Source organism: Helobdella robusta (genome assembly GCF_000326865.2).
Source record: "Helobdella robusta unplaced genomic scaffold HELROscaffold_38, whole genome shotgun sequence".
Classification (NCBI taxonomy): Eukaryota; Metazoa; Annelida; class Clitellata; order Rhynchobdellida; family Glossiphoniidae; genus Helobdella; species Helobdella robusta.
Window position 1 is genome coordinate 58,853 of NW_008704829.1, and position 22,180 is coordinate 81,032.

At 32.6% G+C, this 22,180-nt stretch overlaps 4 protein-coding genes across 4 annotated transcripts in view; 2 read left to right on the forward strand and 2 right to left on the reverse strand.

The window, feature by feature from the left end:
- Positions 1 to 6,573, forward strand: part of HELRODRAFT_208518 (hypothetical protein) — a 15,454-nt gene extending 8,881 nt beyond the window's left edge. Inside the window, exons 12-16 of the mRNA XM_009023971.1 lie at positions 3,870 to 3,965; positions 4,899 to 5,774; positions 5,798 to 5,919; positions 5,994 to 6,380; positions 6,421 to 6,573. The gene's annotated coding sequence lies outside the window, so the exon portion shown is untranslated. The remainder of the gene's footprint in view (positions 1 to 3,869; positions 3,966 to 4,898; positions 5,775 to 5,797; positions 5,920 to 5,993; positions 6,381 to 6,420) is intronic.
- Positions 6,574 to 10,099: 3,526 nt separating this feature from the next.
- HELRODRAFT_176447 (hypothetical protein) lies at positions 10,100 to 12,483 on the reverse strand (the record flags this gene model as incomplete). Its single annotated transcript, XM_009023812.1, has 5 exons — positions 10,100 to 10,339; positions 10,452 to 10,503; positions 10,770 to 10,855; positions 11,295 to 11,349; positions 12,353 to 12,483. 5 exons carry the CDS (start codon positions 12,481 to 12,483, stop codon positions 10,100 to 10,102), a joined length of 564 nt encoding a protein of 187 aa, XP_009022060.1.
- A 551-nt stretch (positions 12,484 to 13,034) lies between these two features.
- Positions 13,035 to 14,369, forward strand: HELRODRAFT_176448 (hypothetical protein; the record flags this gene model as incomplete). The annotated part of the gene is made up of 1 exon (XM_009023813.1): positions 13,035 to 14,369. The coding sequence occupies one exon, from the start codon at positions 13,035 to 13,037 to the stop codon at positions 14,367 to 14,369; it is 1,335 nt and encodes a 444-aa protein (XP_009022061.1).
- A 134-nt stretch (positions 14,370 to 14,503) lies between these two features.
- On the reverse strand, positions 14,504 to 21,519 carry HELRODRAFT_185800 (hypothetical protein). Its single transcript, XM_009023814.1, has 15 exons — positions 21,351 to 21,519; positions 21,237 to 21,266; positions 20,584 to 20,711; positions 20,330 to 20,431; positions 19,849 to 19,950; positions 18,798 to 18,911; positions 18,405 to 18,524; positions 17,869 to 17,904; positions 17,490 to 17,558; positions 17,115 to 17,181; positions 16,647 to 16,720; positions 16,350 to 16,421; positions 15,599 to 15,754; positions 14,974 to 15,319; positions 14,504 to 14,779 (listed from the first exon to the last, which is right to left on the reverse strand). Exons 3-14 carry the CDS (start codon positions 20,644 to 20,646, stop codon positions 15,221 to 15,223), a joined length of 1,074 nt encoding a protein of 357 aa, XP_009022062.1. The 5' UTR covers positions 20,647 to 20,711; positions 21,237 to 21,266; positions 21,351 to 21,519; the 3' UTR covers positions 14,504 to 14,779; positions 14,974 to 15,220.
- Positions 21,520 to 22,180: the final 661 nt, after the last annotated feature.

The window sequence follows — 22,180 nt, forward strand, 5'->3', positions numbered from 1 at the left end:
ATCATCACTCTCCGATAGACGAAACATCAGCAGGTTTGATTCCCTCTCTTTAATTTCATTTGCCTCATCCAGAGCTTTCTGAAACGATTTTACTTCACTCCTGATGGCGTCAATATTTGCACCACCCCCTTTACTAACGATGCCAGCATACGTTTCTTTCAATTCGTTTTTGCATGTCTCAAGTCCATCACGCACAGTTGTATCAAAACGATCAAGTTGATCTAGCCTTGACTCATTGCGTTCAATATTCACTTTTATGTTATCAATATCAAGTTTTATTTTCATATATATTTCGTTTAATACGTCCAGCTGAGTGACAATTTGATTTTTCGTATTGTCCACTGATTTAGCTAAAGAACCAATATCCAATGACAAATCAAAACAACGGTGACAAAACCATTTTAATCCTTTAGAATTTTTCAAAATTTCCAAAATGTCATCATTAATTTCACATTTGTTGTGAGCGCAAGACTTGCAACATGCACAAATCAACAACTCCTTACTCGGAACTACTTTTGCACACTTCGTACAGCTGTAACGCGAGCTCATTGTATTTGTTGTATCTAATATTATAATTAGCCTCAGCCAGATTTTTAACAGCAGATAATTTATTCAATCACGTGACAATAATTCGAAACAAAACTTTATCAAATTTAACGAAAAAAACAAAATTTTATGAGTTAAATTTAATACCAGCTTATTCTAGAAAATTTACTACTGCAATTTACGAAATTGTTAACATTAAATAACTACTTTTAACCGAGAAGAAAGCAGAAATAACAGCTAAAACAACAAATTCAAACAACGAGCCATGTATGTTTATAAGTATGTATGCGTGTGTGTGTGTGTGTGTGTATGTGTGTGTGTGTGTATGTGTGTGTGTGTATTGAATTGGATTGAATTGAAACAATCTTTTATTCAGCAAAATATCACAATAATAATGTATGTGTGTGTGTGTGTGTGTGTGTGTGTGTGTGTGTGTGTGTGTGTGTGTGTGTGGATTTGTGTGTGTATGTGGGTATGTATGTCAGTTTTGTGGCTGGCTTACCGATATTTTGAATTCCTGTTGGCACGCTTTTTATGTAATTACTACTACCACAAAAAGACTTCACCAAAATTCACCCGACTTCATGTCTTAGCGCTGATGATGCGGTAATGTGCATTATGTTAATTTTGTCATGAATTATAAATTTACTTAAACATTGTGCTAGAATGAACAATTTGTGAACGGTGGCCTGCGACACAAGAATTTTGTTTTCTTTTAGCTTTGGTCTCCTAATCATTACCTAATTATTATTAATTTGGATTGATTGAATAAAATTTGATTTGAATGTGCTGACGCTATCGAGTGGGTATTTTTCATCCAAGGAGCTTTTTGTTGAACGCATCTTCAGAGAGCGTTTCGAGATTGGTGAAGACTTTTAATGTAATGGTGTAATTTCTAGATTGGTGAAGACTTTTAATGTAATGGTGTAATTTCGAGATTGGTGAAGACTTTTAACGTAATGGTGCTCTTTCATACCAGCTTCGTTCTTGTCCTTTTATAATCACTTTACCATTGTTTGTGGATAATAATTGGTTGAATCATCGTGAATACAAAACAATGAAAGCGTTAATAAAGCCATTCTTTTAGGAGTTTTAGGAGTTCGGCATGTTTTGAGAGTACTTTATTTAAATATATTACATTTAAATGTAAGAAATTGAATTTTTATTTTTGGACAGAGACCAGCTTGTCGTGTCAGTTCAACGCAAGTTTGTTATACAATGTTTTTCTACTTGTCATTCCATGCGCTTAACTACTATGAAGGGTTATTTTATTTGCGGTTGTCGTAGCATGCCTCCTCTACATTCAATCAACTTTTTATCAAATTTATTTCATCCACACTTGCACTGCCTCTACTGGGCTGATATTTTACAGATTTTTAATTCCTAAAACGTAGTGTGATAGATACATTCCTCTCTCTCTCTCTCACTCTCATGTGTTTGAACATTTGCTGGCATAGAAACAAATCGGCAGTCATCGTGCGTACCAACAAACGCTTCTTTACACACACACACACACACACACACACACACACACACACACACACACACACACACACACACATACATGCAACACACACACACATTTCAAACAAATATCTCAATTAGAAAATTGAAAAATCCCTTTATATAAGTGTCTCACAATTCGTTCCTTTCACTGTACAACCTAAGATCTCCTAGTTCTATTCAGAGATTAATTTAAAAAACGAAAAAGACAACAAACAAGCGGATAACTTAAAATAATTTAATTTATTTTTACTGGGACCATTTTAACTTGTAACATCGTTTGGTATTTTTTGTGCCAAACATTGCTATATCTTTACGTATAATTTTTAAAATGGACGATTTCTATCTAGATACTTAACCTTCTAAATAATTTAAAATAATAACTCCGACTTTCATTTTTTGATAGTTTATATTTTTTGTATTTAAAATTTTTTTTGGTTACATATTTAAATTATTCTTGTGAATTATATTCTTTTGTTTTTCTTTTTAACTGTCTTGTCACGTTCAGTAAATATCGTTCAGCATCAAACGTTCAGTCATAAAGAGTTTTTTTTAATTTATTTTTTGACTCTGCTTATATTTTTTGCATAATTTCTTGCGAATATTTCAAATAATTTTCAATCGTGTTTCACGCATTTTCTGTACGCTGTCATAGAAAATACAAAATTTTAGTAATTTTTATTTCTCTGTTGGCTGCTTATATATACATGTGTGTGTAAACGTGTGGTGCGTGTGAGTGTGTGTGGATGATATATATATTATATATATATATATATAATATATATATATTATATATATATATATATATTATATATATATATATGTGTGTGTGTATATGTGTGTGTGTTTTTTTCTAGTCATCATATATAAACATGTTCAAATTTCTATATAAGTATATGTATATATATATTATATATATATATGTGTGTGTGTGTATGTGTGTGTGTGTGTTTTTTCATACAAACGCGTTCTAGTCATCATATATAAACATGTTTAAATCTTTTTAAAATTCTTGTTCCAGAGAACCTAAACATTTGCTTATAATATTTTTGGACGGACGTTTTTGGATGACCTTAACAGTATTCAATCATTTTTGTTAGATACATAGAAGGTCCGAACGAACCTAACGGACAACTGATATAGCTCCTTCATCGTGAGTGGGGTGTGAGAATTGTACGTTGATGTCTTTTCCACTAGGACACGATTTCCTTTGGAAATTTCTTTGACGTAGCGTCAATTTGAATCATAGTTTGAAGTTATTTTTTACCTGCTCGCCAGGCTTTTCAGTCGTAATCAGGCTGCAGTTTATTAGACTGCAGTGGGAGATTAACTTTATTGTTATTGTTTATTATTATTATTATTATATATTATTATTATATTGACTTGGCTTAGTCAGACACCTAAAAATAACCTGACTGGTAAATCTCGAATGTTAACTGAATTGAGTTTCTAGAATAAAATAACATCTAGCGTAGGCTGATAAGCTTACTTTATCATTTCTACATCCCTTTGTATTTAGCAAACATTAAAGTTAGTGGTTGGTTGGCTGGTCAGTTGGCCTGCCCGTTGGTTGGTTATCTGTTATCTTGTAAGACGTTTCTTCTAATTTTTTAACATCTTGTTACTTGAATTGCTTATTCAATTACAATCGCCAGCAATATTATTATTATTATCTATTTTCTCTGACTTAAGAAACCACAGACTTTACAAAATACGGAAGAGACTTATAAATAAGGTTCCTACAAACAGTCCTTTAATCATAAATAATGCATTCAATTTTCTTTTTTTCAATTAACTTTACGTTAAACATTCACAAGTCTACCTGAGGGAACGGCACTGTGCTTGTCTGGACTTGTTTGGATCTATCCGAGCGTGGTGCAGCAGTAGCAGACGCCTCAACCACTACATCTCGGCGCGTCCGTTTTTAGCATTACTTGCCATCAGGGTTGTTAATATCGAAGTATCGCTATTGCCGATATTGTATCGGTGGGTTAGGTAGCGGCACTATTTTTGACGCCGTGTATCCAACTTGATATAGCCGATACTTTTATTTCTGTACGTCAGGTAGATGGATGTTTTTATTAAGGGTCACTTCAATTTTAGAAGTTTGGGACGTTTTCTAAATAAGTTTGAAATTTAAGATTGAGTTTAGTAGTTTTTTTGAATTTTCATTTTTAAAAGCACGGGTTTTGTCACCGCTGTTCCTTATATCTTGAAATAAATTGTTGGGGTTTAAAAATAAACTTTAAAAAACTTTCATCTTTACTTCAACAACTTTTTCAAAAGGCAGTTGATTTATAAAATGAAAATTATGCATTATTTTTGCTGAAATATTTTTATTTATTGGCAATGAATTTATGTAAGATTTGGCAAAATACTGTTCTTTATATTCTGAAAAAGTGAGGAGCCTTCGCTTCTTTGTTGCTCCAGGGCCTCCAGACCTAAAAATCCGACCCTGGACGTAAATATTTAGCTTTACTTGCTTTAAATTTGATGGTTCAAACAAATTATCGCCACAAAATCATTTTTACGTTATGTTTTAACTACCGAATGCATTGTTGCGGATTAAAAAATAGTTCCTTTTTTGTCAGTTAAGGAACAAAGTTTTGGTTTCGTCGGCAGTAGTACTCTTAAAAAAGAGTGTCGGTGTTTGTATCAGCAATATATTTTTAAGCCGATTATGGCGATACAAATTTTGGGTATTGTTAACAACCCTGCTGCCCTTTAACGACAACGATTTTAATGATGTATTTAATGAATCAAAACTTAACTGATACGAAAAACGGGTACTTAATTGCAACTGCTTTTAGAGTTAGCAATAATTATTTTCATTTTTTTTTATTTCAGTCATTCCGTTCCTGTCAAAAAACAGGCTTTAAAATAAACTTGTATAAACGGTAAATAAGATACTTAATGAAATCGGATTAAGCATAATTTTTTTAAAAATCTCTATGTATTTGAAGAGTCTTTCCTTGTTTCTTATGGTCAATTTTTTAGTGTGATCGAAGATTTTAATGTAGTTAAACTTTGTTTGGTTGGTTCATGACATTTCAATGTTCATAATTTCAACCTGTTCATCTCGTTTCGATTCTATCACATTTCTTTGATGAAGCTAATACGAAAATTGTATGTGTCATTTATTTTAATCATTTAATTATTAGTTAATTAACTAATCGATTACATAATTGATTGGGTTGTACGTGCATAATGTTTTAATTGGTTCATTGTTGCATATATGTTTACGTTATCTGTTCTTATTTGTTTGTTTAGTTCACGGCACACTATACTGAGAGTTGAATGTAAAGACAAGTTTGCTTTACATGTGGTATATAGAAGGGTCAACTGATAACTGTTTGAATGATGACTGTTAATTTTATTTATATAAGAAGTAATATATGTGTTTGTGCATGTGTATGTACGTGTGCGTGTGTGTGTATGTATGTGTGTTTGTTTATATATTGTATGTATGTTTGTAATGTATGTATTTATGTAAAGACATGATATATCAGCAGTTTTTTCTGAGATGGATTCAAGAGTAACTTTACTTCTAATGTTGAAGTTTTTTGATTAGTGAGAATCAGTTCAAATCCGCGGTTCATTTGTTTGGGGAGTTAATCACTGTAGTTTTGTATATGCCTGTTCATTCTTAAAGTGTCGTCACATGCTGACTCATCAACGTGTTTCGCTAATGTTGTTTTCGCTACGTACATAAAACTTTTAACATAACTTCATACATACATTGTGTGTGTGTGTGTGTGTGTGTGTGTGTTGATGTATTTCCGTATGTTAATTAGTTGTTTATATTGTATGGTATCTCTTAGCTTTAGTTGTCAATTGACATTTGAAATTTAAGTTTTGGTGCATGCATACGTCGTCAGTTAAAACTAGACGACTGTTACTCATCTCATGTTTTTCTGTACGAATCAATTGACGTTTAATATATAGACATTTTAAATTTTTTAAGAGACTAATCTATTTCATGTAAACGACCAGATGTTGCTGCTGTTAAAATACTTTGGGGTTTTATTCCGCAATAAACGCTACTCGTTGATATGTCACTTTAAATTTTCAACCCGTTTCCTTTTTATTTTTCGATTATACATTTACTTTAACTAAATAACAAATTCATTGGTTGTAATTTTAGAATATTTTTATAGACAAATATTACATGACCAAATTCTTTCGGCGTGTGTGTTAGTTTGTGTGTGTACGTGCATTTACAATGTTTCAATATTTAACTAATTAATAATGATTATGTCGTGACGTATTTAATAAATAGTCAGGCGATCACGTTTCTACTACATTACTTAACCATTTAATCGCTAAATACATACACACACACACACACACACACACACACACACACACACACACACACACACACACACACAAGAACATACACACACACACACATATGTATATATTTATATATGTATAGTCGTTTGTTTTGGCGCGAATTTCATCCTGCATTTATATATTTCAATTATCATACATATACATTAATTTAAAAAGTTCAGTTGTTAATGTTGTTGTTGTTGAGGATGTTGTTGGTAGTGTTGGTGCGTTCGTCATTCAGAGGTGTTGTAATCTGCGATCAACTTTGTTGCATGCGTTTTCGTGATCTTCCTCTAGATTGGAGATAATAAAAAAAAAAAATTAGCGTCTTTTGTTCATTTTTATAAAATCTTCTGACTGAATGTTGATGTTTAACATCGTTTGAGAACTTTCAAAATGTCGAATGTGTTGTTTCTGTTTAACATATGGATATATATAATATTATATTATAATATATAATTATTTACTCTTTATAATTATTATATAATATATTATCAAAATTCTCTAGTTCTTAAGTTTGAAAAAGTTTACCATCCATTTATCTTGCACAGACATCACTTTCTTTCGAAGTTTCGTATAAAGACGAAGACACGCAACTTTTTAAATGCACACTTTTCCAAGCAAGACGCGTCAAACATGACGAACAGGCGCCGATCTTGCGCGCGAGTCATAGCATCTATCTTTCTTTTTAGAAATAATGTGTTACAAATAAATAAATCAGACAAATGTACTACTGACTTTTGAAACATATTCGTTCCAACGGTGCCTCCAGTAACAACCACCGCGCTATGTTATTGCTTTTAAAAAACACGCTACATCATCAAAAGAGACCAGATTTTGCTAGCAGGGAGTAGGACTGGACCAGCAACTCGATTTGATTAATTTGTACAAATTCTGATATGGTCCGATTAAACGGTTTCTACCGTTCACACGTTAAGAAGATTTTCAATAAAATCTTAGTTGGAATAATTTTAAAATTATTTTTAAGAAATGAAGAGTTCACGGTGCCATATTCTATCATTCGGCCCGAAACTGACTGAATTGAATGAACTTAAATTCAATCCAACATTTTTTATAAATAATTTAAAATACATAAATAAACAGGAAATAAAGAAAAACAAACTTTATTTACTACTTAATTATTTATTTAATTAATTAATTGAGAATTTAAATAATTAAATTATTAATAAATTGATACAAAGTGACGAATCATGAAACTACTAACAACATATTAAAACTACAAATATATTAATAAATATTAAAAAACAAACATCAGATAAACTTTGAATTAAAGAACTGTACAAATTCAAGTTAAATATTAACGAAAAACATTTTTGTGTTCGCGCTTTTAAACGTAGCACGCACACACACACACATACACACACACACAACTTGCATAGCTACTTTGATGAATAAATAAATAAATTTTTATCTTTTATGAATGGTTATTTCAACACATACATACATAAACATGGTTTGCATGCGCGCGCACACACACACACACACACCACAATCTTTTTTTCTTTCTTACCTATACACTCCTCACATAAACACACACAGACAAGCCATCGTATACAGTCTATAAATAAATAGCTAATCTATCAAAAAATATTTTAAAAAGGTATGCAACACGACATTGTGTCAAAAAAAATTCATTTTAAACTGCTTGCAACTAAAAATGCATGACGCACTGAGATATTCTCTTGGCAAAAACTCAATAGAAGTCAGACTGCTGAAGATGTAGTAAGTATTAACTGATGAAGAAACTGAATAGTTGTTTTAAATTAATGAAATTAATTATTTAATCATAAGCGAAGTTCAGGAGGCTTAAAGAGCAAAGAAATTGGAAAAACATTATCATTATAAGTTTCACCAAAGGTTATAATATTAATTAACAATAATATAATTATTATAATATAGTGTAATTACAGCGTTCACAAAACCGAAATTTGAAAAGAAATTTCAGACTGTAGGATTTCAGAGGCAGATGAAGATTATTACTCACTACAGAGATATATCCAAATCGTTACTGACGTGACGTCATGGCAGAAGATACCAATCCTAAAAAATCATTAATATCAACTGTGCACGTACACAACTAACGCACGCACGCACACGCACGCACGCACACACACAAAAGCACACAGACGCACACGCACACACACACACATATGCACACAGAGTTATTAAAAAAACTTAGATGGAAAAAGGTTTGTCTGGCTTATAAAAATGCAGCATAGTTAATTAATTAATTAATTACGATGTTGATGATAAAGTGAGATGTGAGATGATGATGATGATGATGATGATGTTGGTACATTTCCATCATCACCATCATCATCAAACTGCATTCCATGTGTGTAGACTGGGGTGGGAGCTGTTAAAGTGAGCAGACAAGATGACGATGATGACGACGATGATGACGATGACTGTGAGTGTGGAAATGACTGAGGTGCCAGGAACAGTGATGATGATGACGACGACGAGGAACAGGCTGGAGATATCATTGGCTCATCTGATAACGTTGAAACTGATGATGACGACGACGATGATGATGATGACGACATGAGCTGATCATCACTCAGCATACCTGAATCTTTGGAGCTGTAATGAATTTAAATCACTTAAAATGATCTTTGTAGCTAACGCTAATAACAAATAATAATAATAATAACAACAACACACAAAATTATTGAAAAATATAAAATCATTGCACAAAATATCTAATACAAGATGGTATAAAATTGAAGAAAAGAAAGAAATTAAAAAAAAATAAAAAATGATAAATAATAATAAGAAAACTCTTTAACTAAAATTCCCAACTTTGCAGACGATGATGAAGATGATGACGACGATGATAACAACGACGATGAAGCTAAGGATGACGAAGACGTCGGTGACGGAAGACTAGATGATGATGATGATGACGATGGTGATGATGATGGTGATGGGAAGAATCTTTTAGCAGGAGTGATGTAGTTGGCGGTGGTGGTACTGCCCTCGATCAGATCATCTGCGTGTGTGGTGGTGGTGAAGATGACGACGATGATGAAAAATACGATGATGAAGATGACAACGATGATGATGAGGATGATGAAAAATATGACGGCGACGATGACAATGATGATGAAGGAAAAAAAATGATAATGCTGATGAGATAATGTTAACAATGATGATCGATGATGAAGCAGTGACTGACGTCAATGATGATGTACGTAGAGGTTGGTGATGGCACTTCTGGGTGTCATGATCAACCATTGATGGAGATGACGATTGGTGAAAAAAAAGAGCAATGATAACTTTTCAAAATTATTACTCATTAAAAATCACAATCTGACGGACAGAGAAACTCCAACAAGACAATATTACAAAATGATTTTAAAAATGTGATGACGATAACACACAAAAAAAATCAAAACGTCAATAATGGTAATAATGAGGTGACAAACATTTCCTCTTGGTGGCACAGAGGGGGCTGGGTCTGAACATCACTGGGCTCAAACTGTTACTGCAGTTTATAAATTATTACCACCATCAGCGTTGACATCATCTTCATCATCAACATAATAATAATAATAACACGCTATTACTACTACTGCTACTATGGCTGCTACTACTACTACTACTACTACCACTACTAATTCTACTACCACTACTGCTACTACTGTTGTTGCTGTTGATGATAACAATGATGAAAAAAAAAATATAAATAGTTTCAAACGGACCAATGAGGACTTGTCGAGATGAAGGAGTTGTCCTTGATTGGTTGCTGAAGTGAGGGGGAGTAGCACTGCTTGCCAACCCTGGTTGGAGATTGGGTGCTCATTTGATGGTTCGACAGAAAACAATTCGTGCTAATCAGAAGTGGCTCTTGTGACGACGACGATGTTGGGGTCTTCTTTCCTCCACTTCCCCCTCCAAGCATGCTGTCAATCAACATCGACTCGCTGTCTTCCTAATTTTGACATTTCATTCGGTGCATACAATTTAACAATTTGATGATAAGATTAAAGCAAGATATGTTAATGAATGCATGCCAATGAGTCTAACTGGACAACAAAGCTAACCAATGAGAAGTCATCCCATGACTGATTTATGCAAAGTGATGACTGAACTTCCCTGTGATGAAGTAACATATAAAAATTAATGAACATGATATTAATATTCATGAGTAGAATATCGATATTAATGAGGATATGAATATTAAAGAGAAAAATGTTGAAATCAAAAAACAGCTAATTAAAAAACAACGAACCACGAGAACAACATTTTCAACGTGAAAAAATACCAAATGAAAATAGTTAATAACAGTGACAAAAGAACTTAACCAAACAAAGAACGAATAGACCAGTTCACAAAGAACAAACAGCATAGAACAAGCAAACCTCTCATGTGCAGTTTCTATATCTGACTTATCTATGGTCTCCTCGAGTTTTATTTGATTCAATCTTGATGGAATCTTATTGATTGTCTGTTGTCGTTGGTGGTGTTGTTATTGATGATGTTGTTGTTGATGTTGTTGTTGAATTGTTGTTGGACAGCATTGATGTTGTTGCTTGCTTATTTCTTAATGTTGTTTGGGGTCATTATTTTGGCAGTTATTATTATAATTGTTGCGTCTGCTTCAACCATTAATAATAAAAATGGAAAAAAGCCAAATAAAAAATATGATTAAAACATGAAATGTGTCTTCTCACTCAGCTTGCTAGAAATAAAATGCAGTCAGCAACAAAGGCTTGCCACGAAGAGCAATAATTTAAACTTTTTTTTCTAATAAAAGTTTGCTACAAAAGAAATTACAACAATCATCAACAAAGAAACAAATTCAACACAAACAGGAACACACACAACACACACGCACGCACACACACACAAAATAAACAAAAACCAACAGATGGAGTGAGATGAACTTGACTTGTGCGGAACCTTCTGCCCAGTAATTGAGGTCGATTCAATGGAAATGGACTAACAAATGTAATAAATAATTATATAATAATTAATAATTATTTAATAATTAATAATTGTAATGAATTATAAATATAATTAATATTTTATATTATTATTATAATTATTATTAATTATACTAAATAAGTTATAATTAATAGTTATTCACGCACTTAAACATTAATGAATGAACAGGGTTTTTATTGTTTCTCTGTTTAGCACTGTGACTGCTCATTAATGCTCACCAATTAATGAATTAATTAGTTATAATTATCAGTAAATAATTGATCAATTAATTATGATTATTAAACAAAATACCCTGATTATTCAGTATTATAACTGGAGAATTTAGTAACTAATTAATGCTGCACATTGTATAGTTTATCTTATTTATTAATTAATTAATTAAATTAATTAATTAATATTCATAATAAAAATTTAAATATTAAATGATTAAGATTAAATTTAAATCTAATCTGAATTGATCACAATCGCATTTTCATCAAAAAATACAAAAAAAAAACTAAGTAAAGGTAAAAGTTATTTAAAGTTAAAGTAAGTGAGTCACTTGAAAGTTAAAAGTTAAGGTGTTTGTAAGTAAGTCAATAAGAAGCAAACAAACAAACCAACAAACAAATAAACAAGAAACAAACAGATTCATTTATTCAAAGAATAAAAAATTAGTTTTATTAAAACATTAAGAAAAGTATTAACTGTTCTTTATTATTTTTCTTATAATTTTTTTTAATAATTAACTATAAATTCAAATTTAAACTTCTCATACTAAAAGAAAAAGCTAAACCTTAGCTTTAGTTAGGGAAGAGACTACTCACTACTACTAAAGAAATCTAATATATTTTAAAGTCTAAACTTTAATTAAATTAAAAAACTTTGATAAATTTTTTAATAATTAATTTTAAAAACTACTATTATAAAATAAAGAACTTTATTAAAAAATAAATAAAATATAAATTATAAAAGTAAAATTTTCATAGAAATTATTATTATATTAATTATATGAAACCTCTGCGAGTCTTCATCTTGTTGGAAGGAATGTTGTTTCCTGAGGTTCGGCGGGTTGGGGTTCTTGAAGAGGAAGGGCTCGCTTCGGTACCTTTTCATCTGACTGACCGAATTCGAATCATCGACATCCATCTTGTTTGCTCGGCTGTAAATTAGATTCTAATGTGTCTTTCAGCAAAGAAAATCGGCCCTAACTAATGTTATAATTATATAATTAACTCATTTAAATTTGGGTAATAATTAAAAATTAATAAATTGAGACCTAAAAACCGCTAACTTAAGCCACAAAAAAATAAATTTATCACAAAAACAACAGCGGACAAAAGTGAAGCTGATAAAAAAATAAGGATGGGCAAAACAATATTTAATATAGCGATCATTATCTAGTTTTTTAGTTTTTAAAAAAAAGGTAAATAAATTTAAAAAAATATAATTTTTTTCAATTTATTATAAAAAGATAATCAATTAATTAAAGATTTAGCAATGTTTATAATATTTTCGGAATGGTGACTTGTTGATGCTAAGTTTGCTGTTGTCATGGATACTTAATGTTTAATGTTACTTGTCGTGTTAGTAAAATCTTTTCCCGAATTGGTAGTATAAAGTACTTTGAAGTATTAACTTACATTTATTAGGAGACATTACGACTGCAGTAATTTTATTTCTTGCTTTCATCACAGACAATGGACAAAAATCAAGTCCTTTTGGCTCCAGAAGCTGAAGCATACGTTGAGTCATTGTCGATTTTTGATGTAACAGAGATTGGTTCGCCAAGATGGCTCCAACAGCACGAATATGTTGAAAAATTAAACATGCAAGCAATGTGCAACGCCCTTCAAAATGAAGATGAGTTTATTAAAGAATTTCTAATAACTTATGAAAAGCTAAATGTGTTGGTTGCTGATTTGATCATTATTGATCTATGGAAAGCTAAAGTCTTTCCTAAACTTTTGAAAAATTTGAATGAAAATGGTCAAACATTTCCATTTTATTTTATTCTCTACCACGAACTTACAGTCGTAAATTTGCTTGAAACAGTTTTGTATCACCAGAATTCATGTGAAGCTGTCAGTGAGGTATCTCTTGATCTTATTGATTACTGTTATAACAAACTGACAAAACTTCAAAGTATTGGACATTATTGTGAAGGAAAAGAAAATGATGCGTCAAAAGATAAATACAAAGAAGTCAACACGACTACATCTGAAGAGCTAATGAAACAAAACAAAAAAATTGACTTCATGGTTGCCTTGAAATCTCTCACGATACTGAGATTCATGATTGAAAACCTGGAAGTCATAAGTCTATCAGCCACTAAAAGAATTTTAAACGATTTAGATGTTCCGATATTATTCGTCCACCTGCTTGAGAATCCTCCCTGGCTGTGTACTCACATGAAGCAGCACATGAAACATGATGGGACTGAGTGGCGTCCTGCTGCTGGCGAGGAATTTTATAAAATCTCAAAAGTGGAGGGCCAGGTGTGGATTGGTTTGTTTCAACTGCTGGTCACCAAGGTTCGAAATAATTACGAATTCAACTCATACAGGAAGAGCACGCTGTTGAAGTTGAGGCCCATGTTGAATGACTTCATATTAGATCAGATGCCAGTTCTCATTGAACTACAAAGATTTCTTGATCAACTCAGTATTTTTGAACCTGAGCCTCCAAAAAGTGCTTTGATAATTGAACAACTTCCTGAGATCAAAAACACCTACCTACAGAAGTACCGTGGAAAGTGGGCCAACATAGCAAAAGATCAAGAATCCAAATACTTTAGCAGCTCCAGCGAAAATTTCCAAAAATTGGCCAAAAATTTAAGTGAAATATACAGCTTTGAAAATCTTGAGAACTTCATAGAGGAGCCAGCAAAGTGTGCTTTGTGTGGCGAGCCCTCCACTAAGAAATGTTCCAGATGTCATAATGAGTGGTACTGCAGGAGGGAGTGCCAGGTGAACCACTGGCAGAAGCATAAAAAAGCATGCGATCTCATTTGTGGCGGTGCAGGTTCAAGTTGAGAGGATGTTGAGTGTGTCACTTGTCTCGTTTTTTCACAGTTAAGTGTTTCAATGTTTCATTTTGCGTCCATTTTAACTATTTACATATTTTATTATTTATCTATGCACAGAAGATAAAATTGAAAAAATCTCAATAAACGTTCACATAAATTTATTGACTTTGGTCGAGTTGATTAATGAACATAATAACAATAAAAATAGACTGTGATGCAAGTTAAATATTTATCCAATAAATGTGTCTAGACAGTTTTTAAAAACATTTAAATCTGCATCAATTGCATCGTGAGATAAGTTATTCCAGTTATTGACTAATACGATTTGTAAAAACTTTTTCTATATTTTTCTTTTTCCATTCTTAATCTTTCATTATGTCCTCTTGTTCTCGGGTCAAACATAAATATCGGTATCAGTTTTTACATATCTGTGCCATTTACAATTTTATACGTTTCTATTAGATCACCTCTGGTCCTTCTTCTTCCTGGTGTCGTTAAACAAATCATACTTTATCTGATATGGTATGGTAAGTTTTTTTAGTGTGCACCTTCTGGCCGCTCTTCTCTGAACTTGCTCTAACTTTCTATGCCCCCGTTAAATGTGGATTCAAACTTTAACAGAAAAATTAAAACTTTAAAAAATGATCAATGTCCTACCTCGGGGAACCGGGTCTCTGGCCGCAAAACGAAGAGTGATTGATCAGATATAGTTTTAAAATTGGACAAACACATAATAATGCGAGAATGTGCACAAATGAGCACAGTGTAATGTAACAACGTATTCAACAAATGACAATTTACAATAATGTACAACGCTAAATTGCAGCTATCAACGAAGTGACTGCAGTTATGTTCTGTTCAGTCTGCAAGTTTGTTAGTCTGTGATTCGAAGTTGACACTTTTTGACGGGTCGGTCGGGAAATATTTCTGTGCTTGCGTCATCAATCTCTTCAAGGCCTGCATGGGAAGATTTATTTATTGTCATCTAGTTATCATCGACTGAGACACATGTGAAATATTTTAAATAGCTGAGTGGCATTGTTGGCAGGAATATGAAATCCAGTTATTTCAGAGCACAAAACTAATCTAAACTAAGACCTGAGTCCTTAGTTGGTATGAAACATGACGGTTGAGCAAGCATTTTGGACAAATGAAGCAAATTTTGATACGAATTCGCAAAATCGCCGCACTCAAAAAAAAGTTAAAGCAAGCAACAAACAACAGCCGGCAACTAACTTGGATGTATTTTCGTTGGGTTTCATCATTCAGTACATGAGCAACATTTTTAGCGAAAATTTTCTCCCTACCAGTACGCGCGTGGATACCCACCATGGTCACACCGATGGGCCACGGGGCGTTCCCTATTGCCATTTCTAGGTAGGCTTCGTTGGCCTGGGTGCAAAGAAAATATAATGCGGATTTTAGAGGTGGTTCAAGATCGATTGAATGGATTGGTGGGTTAATGAATAATTGAATGAATGAATGATTGATTGAATGAATAAATGATTGATTGAATGAATGATTTTCGTGGAGAGGAATGGAGAAAGGGGATAAAGTGGAAAGAAAAATGAAAAAACACCAACAACCAAGTAGATAAACACGAACATCAATCTGCATTCAAACATAATATAGTCTTTACTATACAGCTCTGACGAAGGCAGAACAGCTTACACATCATTCCATGTTTACAGCCAAGTTTTTGTGCCACGAAGATTCTGCTTGCTATCCACACCACAGCTACATAAATACTTCGTCTGAGTGTTTCGGTCAGACAGCATTCGAACAAGGCCATCGCGTAATAACATTGCCAGACATGGCACTTCTACCGACTGAGCTAACTCACCGAAATGTGACGTATTACAAACTTAATTCAGCCAGCGTACATAACTCTAAATGATGTAATCAAATTTAATTCAAAAAAAATTCCAGAACAGCATTACTACTACAACTAATACTACTAGTACTACTACTACTACTACTACTACACCTTCAAATAATGCCTCTCGATCATGAACTTGACGATGTCGACCAGGCAGGCGAAGATATCGTCAGAGACGGTCTGCAGAGGAAAAAAAAAAAATCTGTATCTACTTCGAAGTATTTTACTATGGCAGGAGTACTTGTAAAGTATTTGTAAATGTGACGTGCGTATGAATTCCACTGCAAGTAAAATTACTTTACAGATAAACTTAAAATAATAATAACAACAACAACAATAATAATAATAATAATAACAATAATAATGGTAATAATGATAGTAACAACAGTGATAATAATTAGAGACTTGTTTTTTGAGTTTCCTGAATAAAGGTTTGATGTAGGCGACGGTCTGCATGTGAGTGGCACTGGCTACCTTACCTGGGTGGTGGTGGAGGTGGTGGTGGAAGAGTCATGGGGTGGTGGTAAGGTAGTGTGACGATGGTGGTAGATGATTCATGCGGTGGTGTAATAAAACTGCAATGGATAGTAAAAATGATACTCATATATCAAGATATATATATATATATATATATATATATATATATATATAGATAACTAAACATAAGCTGATAGGCCCATATGTTGTTGTTTGTATATCACACAACAGTAGAGAAACACAGACATACACACACAAAAAAAACAAAAACACACACACACATACATACAAACACATTCCAACTTAGATAGAAAAAATATTTATTTAAATTTTTCAAAATACATAAATAATGAAATAAAACGTAGAATGAAGGAGTAGGTGTAGATGACGACGAACCCTTAAGACTTCTCTTGACCTCTGGTGGCCTCTTATTGAGTTCCTCACCCCATATGTTCAGTACTAACTGGTGGTGATGAGGAAGATGATGATGATGGCTTTGTTATGAGTGCGATGAGGTGGTGCAAGATGGCGCTGCAAATGGTAATGATGATTGAAATGATGGAAAAGATTGTAGATAGAAATGATGATGATGGAGGGGGAATGATGATGGAGAGGATAATAGAAATGAGATGATGATGACGCCGGCGATGCAGATGATAAAAATAACCAAACTCTTAAAAGGGATAAAAAAATAGACACAATGAAAGACGTTTAAAGAAGTCGAATTTCGCGCTAATGTGATGACAATTGTGAGTAGAGAAGACTGGAAACCTTGAGAAACTTGAGCATGACCTGAGAATCCAGTGCCGCGTTACCCTTGCCGAAATCCTCTGACATTTTCTGCATTCACGACGAAAATGACAACGAATAATAATAACAATAATAATAAAAATAATGACAAATAAATAATACTAATATTATAATAATTATTATTATTTATTTATCTATTAATAAATTATCTCAATTTAGAACTTATCTCAATTACTAATATACACGCTCAAATTATTCTGGCCGTATTAATTGTGAATAAAAATAACTCATAAAAAAATTGAAAAGCTATATGCATTATATACACAGACAAACAGACAGACAATCAGACAGCCAGACAGAGGCATAAACACTTGCGTGCAAACATGCAACCTCAACTCACAAGGACTTCTTCGTACGTTGTACCGTCGTCTTTCACCTTCAATTGATGGTGGCACAAATTATTAGCATAGTGGCGAAGCGTTTGTTAGTTATGACAAAGGCACCAGGCTCAATTCCCAAGTTTCAAAAATAAAAAACATGGTAAAGGCAACATTAGCTTAACAATAGTTGAATATCAACAACAATAAACAACACAACAACCATCAAAAACATCATCAACAACGACAACATCATCACCAGCAACAACAACAATGACAGCAATATCAACAATAGCAACAACAACATAAAAAACAACAACAATACAAACATCACCAGCAACAACAACAGCAAAAACAACAACAATACAAACACCAGCATCAGCAACGACAACAACAACAATAATACAAACTCCACCAGCAACAACAACAACAATACAGACATCACCAACAACAGCAACAATACAAACACCATCAGCAACAACAACAGCAACAACAACAACACCACCAGCAACAACAACAACAATACAAACATCACCAGCAACAACAACAACAAACCGACCTTGACGTCAGCACCGAGTGATGCCATCTGTTCGGAGCCATCTGACGACGACTTGAGCAGCTCGTTGACATAGTCTTCATCCACCTTGTCCATGGCGTCTTGGAAGTCGTTTTTGAAACCCTGGTATGGTGGTGATGATGATGGTGGTGGTAGCGGTGATGATATATATGATGATGATGATTGAGATGATATAAATGATGATGATGATGATGGTGGTAGTAGTGATGTGATGATATAAATGATGATGATGATGGTGGTAGTGATGATGATATTAATAATGATGATGATGGTAGTGGTAAACCGCGCGCACACACACACGCACACACATACACACACCCAAACGCACACACACGCAATCCCATAACCACATCATCACACCCCCACACCACAAACCTTGTTAACTTCCGGTTCGAGTACTTCTAGCTTCCTCAACCTCAGAAACGATTCGTAGTCTGACTCGCCGAACAATCTGATTGGTTCATCTCTCTCACGTAACCTTCGAATGACCTTGACAGTGACCATGATGATGTAGAGGTCATCATTACGTATAAAGATGAAATGCATAGTATAACCAACACAAAATTGCAACAACAATCTAGAAACGAACAACAACAACAACAACAGTAGCAAACGCATGCAAAACAACAACAACAAAACAGCAGACCACAACCATCCACCAACGATCATTCATTCAACAAACTCTCCTCAATCATCCCGAGAGTAAGACTATTTAAGATACATTAGAAAGATATCCGTTGTCAGCTTGAATCCCATACAAACGCTACCACACCATGTTATGTTTAATTACAACGGAAGTTGAATTGTTGAGGGAATGGAATCCAAACTGCTACCACAGACATGGAAAGTGAATAATGCAGTATTTGTTGGCGATATTTGTGTGTGTGTGTATCTTACATTATATTCATTGTTGTCACCCAGTATTTGTTGGCAAGCTATGTGTGTTTATGTGTTTGTGTGTTCGTGTGTTTGGCTGTTTGTTTATGCGTTTAAGTGTGTGTTCGTGTGTGTGGCTGTTTATGCGTTTAAGTGTGTGTTTATGTGTCTAAGTTTGATTATAAATCAGGAGAGAGATGTGTGTGGTTGATTTTTCGTTAGTTTATGGGTTTAAGTTTGTTTGTTTAATATATTACTTTTTAAGTGTGGTTGTGCTTTTGTTTCTTCAACTTGTTCTAGGGTAACGAAATTTGTCAGAAAAAAAACGCTTTTTGAAGATGCACTAAGACAAATTATTCACTGCAAACGTTATGCGAACAACAATGAAAATAAGATACACACACACGCACAAACACACACACACCTCCTTCCTCCACATAAGCAAACCTTAAACACATAAACAAACACACACAAAACCACACACACACATACATACACAAACAAACAAAAACACACACAGACACACACTCACACACACACACACACTGACCTCCTTCCTGGATAGATTAACTTTCTTCTTTTCTTCCTCTGGGTTATCGCTTGAATTTGAACCCTGGCTATTCTCATCAAAGGAGCACAAAATCGAGGCTCTCTATTGTATTGCATTATCGTTGAATTAATTATTCTTAGCGAAGGCTTGTGATGATGACATATCATCATCATCATAATTATTATTATTATTAAAAAACAGTATCATCAACAAAATACATCAAACACAACATTAACATACATTAACATCAACCGAAACAACAACATCAACCGATATAACAACATCAACTGAAACAACATCAACAACAAAAGCAAACACTATAACAATGGCAACAAATATCAACAAAACCAATAACAGCTTCCACATACCTCCTTGTCAATCTCATTCACAACAACAACACACCTTCATATCGATCTCATTGACAACAACATCAACAACAATAACAACAACTACTACTACTACTACTACTACATCCACAAACCTCTTTATCAATTTCCACCTTGGACCGCTTGCTGGACTGCCAGTATTCCTCCCTCTCCTTCTCGACCAGCTCCGACCTTTTGAAATATTTCTTATTCGGGGCCTAAATCATACAAAAAAACCATTCAGTGAATCATTTCATAATAATATTTAATAATTATTCATTAATAGGTCAGAAAATAATGCTATCACAAAAAACACAAATAGCAATATGAATATTATATAAGTAATCAGTAAAACTGAAACACAACTGACCAGTAAAGACTTGTTCTCAAGAAGTTGTTTTTTCTTTGCTATTTCTTGCTTTAAAATGTCCATGTTGTTGTCAGACTGGAAAAAAAGAAGACACAATCTACTAGGAGTCTGGCTAATCTGGTCTAGACCAGATAGGGAAGTCTAGACCAAATTGAAAATATGACATAAGATTAGTTATTGTTATTCTAGACTACTATACGTTATGATTTATATTAAAAATTTCAGATGAAAACATATTTGATATATATAATATATAGATTTCCATCTGCTGAAAAAAAATGTTAAACTCTCTTTTGCGTTTGTTTTATCTTATGTTTTATGTCTAATTAAGTTGATGACTTTATTTATAATAATATGATCATGATGTGATGTGTTTAGTATATATAAATATATTTTATTGTGTTTATTTATGGTTAAACGTTTAGTTAGTCAAGTCATTAACATTTAAAATTAATATTAATATATGATAAATAAAATAAATAAGAATAATCATTAATCAATTGAATTTTATAATATAATAGTAATAATTATTAAAATACTATTATTAAACAATTTATTCCAAAAAATTTCAATTAAAATTTATTCATATAAAAAAATAAATACAAATTATATTATTGAATAACATTTGAAATTAATAAAAAAAACTTTTTACTTTTTTTAGTAATTTTTCTTCTCTAACTTCTAACTTCAAACAACAATATAATATAATAAATTATAATATATAATATATAATATATATTATATATTATAATTACAATGAATACAATCCAACAAACATCAGTTTTTAACGAAACCAACTCAACCAAAGTTGAACAAAAATTTAAATATGAAAAATTTAAATAGTAAATATTTAATTTAACGAATCCACCTACCCTGCTTGTTACGTCCGGACGAACTAGTGATTTTTTTTTAGCAATTTAGACAGGCAAACGAAAGTGAAGTGGTTTGTTTACAAATAAGGAGGTGTATTTAACAAGCAAAAAAAATGAGTAAAAATTGATAAAAACTTTGGTTATTAAAACAAGTACAATTAAATTTTTTTGTAACAACATATTTTTACACAACAAAAATAATTTTTATTTTAATTAAATTGTGTTTAGTTACAAAATACTCGGTTTTGTTTGACCGACTCGGTAAATAACTACTTTATTTAGTACATCCCTGAATTATAATTAGGCCATGCAACATTCAACCAATGGCGTTCTGCTCTATATATCCGCGTACGAAACGATTTTAATGGGTCGCGACCTTTTACCTTTTTAGTCGATAAATGGAATAATTTATTGATTTCTTCATTAAATATTTTTTTATTTAAATCAAATTATTTTTATTAAATTCGTCAAAACATTTTAATTTAATTTTTCAGTATCGGATTAGTGTAATGGTCAGTGGGGCGGTTCTGACTTTAACAGGTAACTAACAGTAACAGATGATTGATGATTGCCTGGCTCACTCCTTTTTTAAAAAAATTTAAAAAATTTCAATTTCACAACTAATTTCCTAGCCATTCAATTAAATAATTTAGGTAATCTTTGGGTTGGTTGCCCACGTTCACTAATTAGGCATGATTAGTGTATTGTATGCGATTATTCATTGA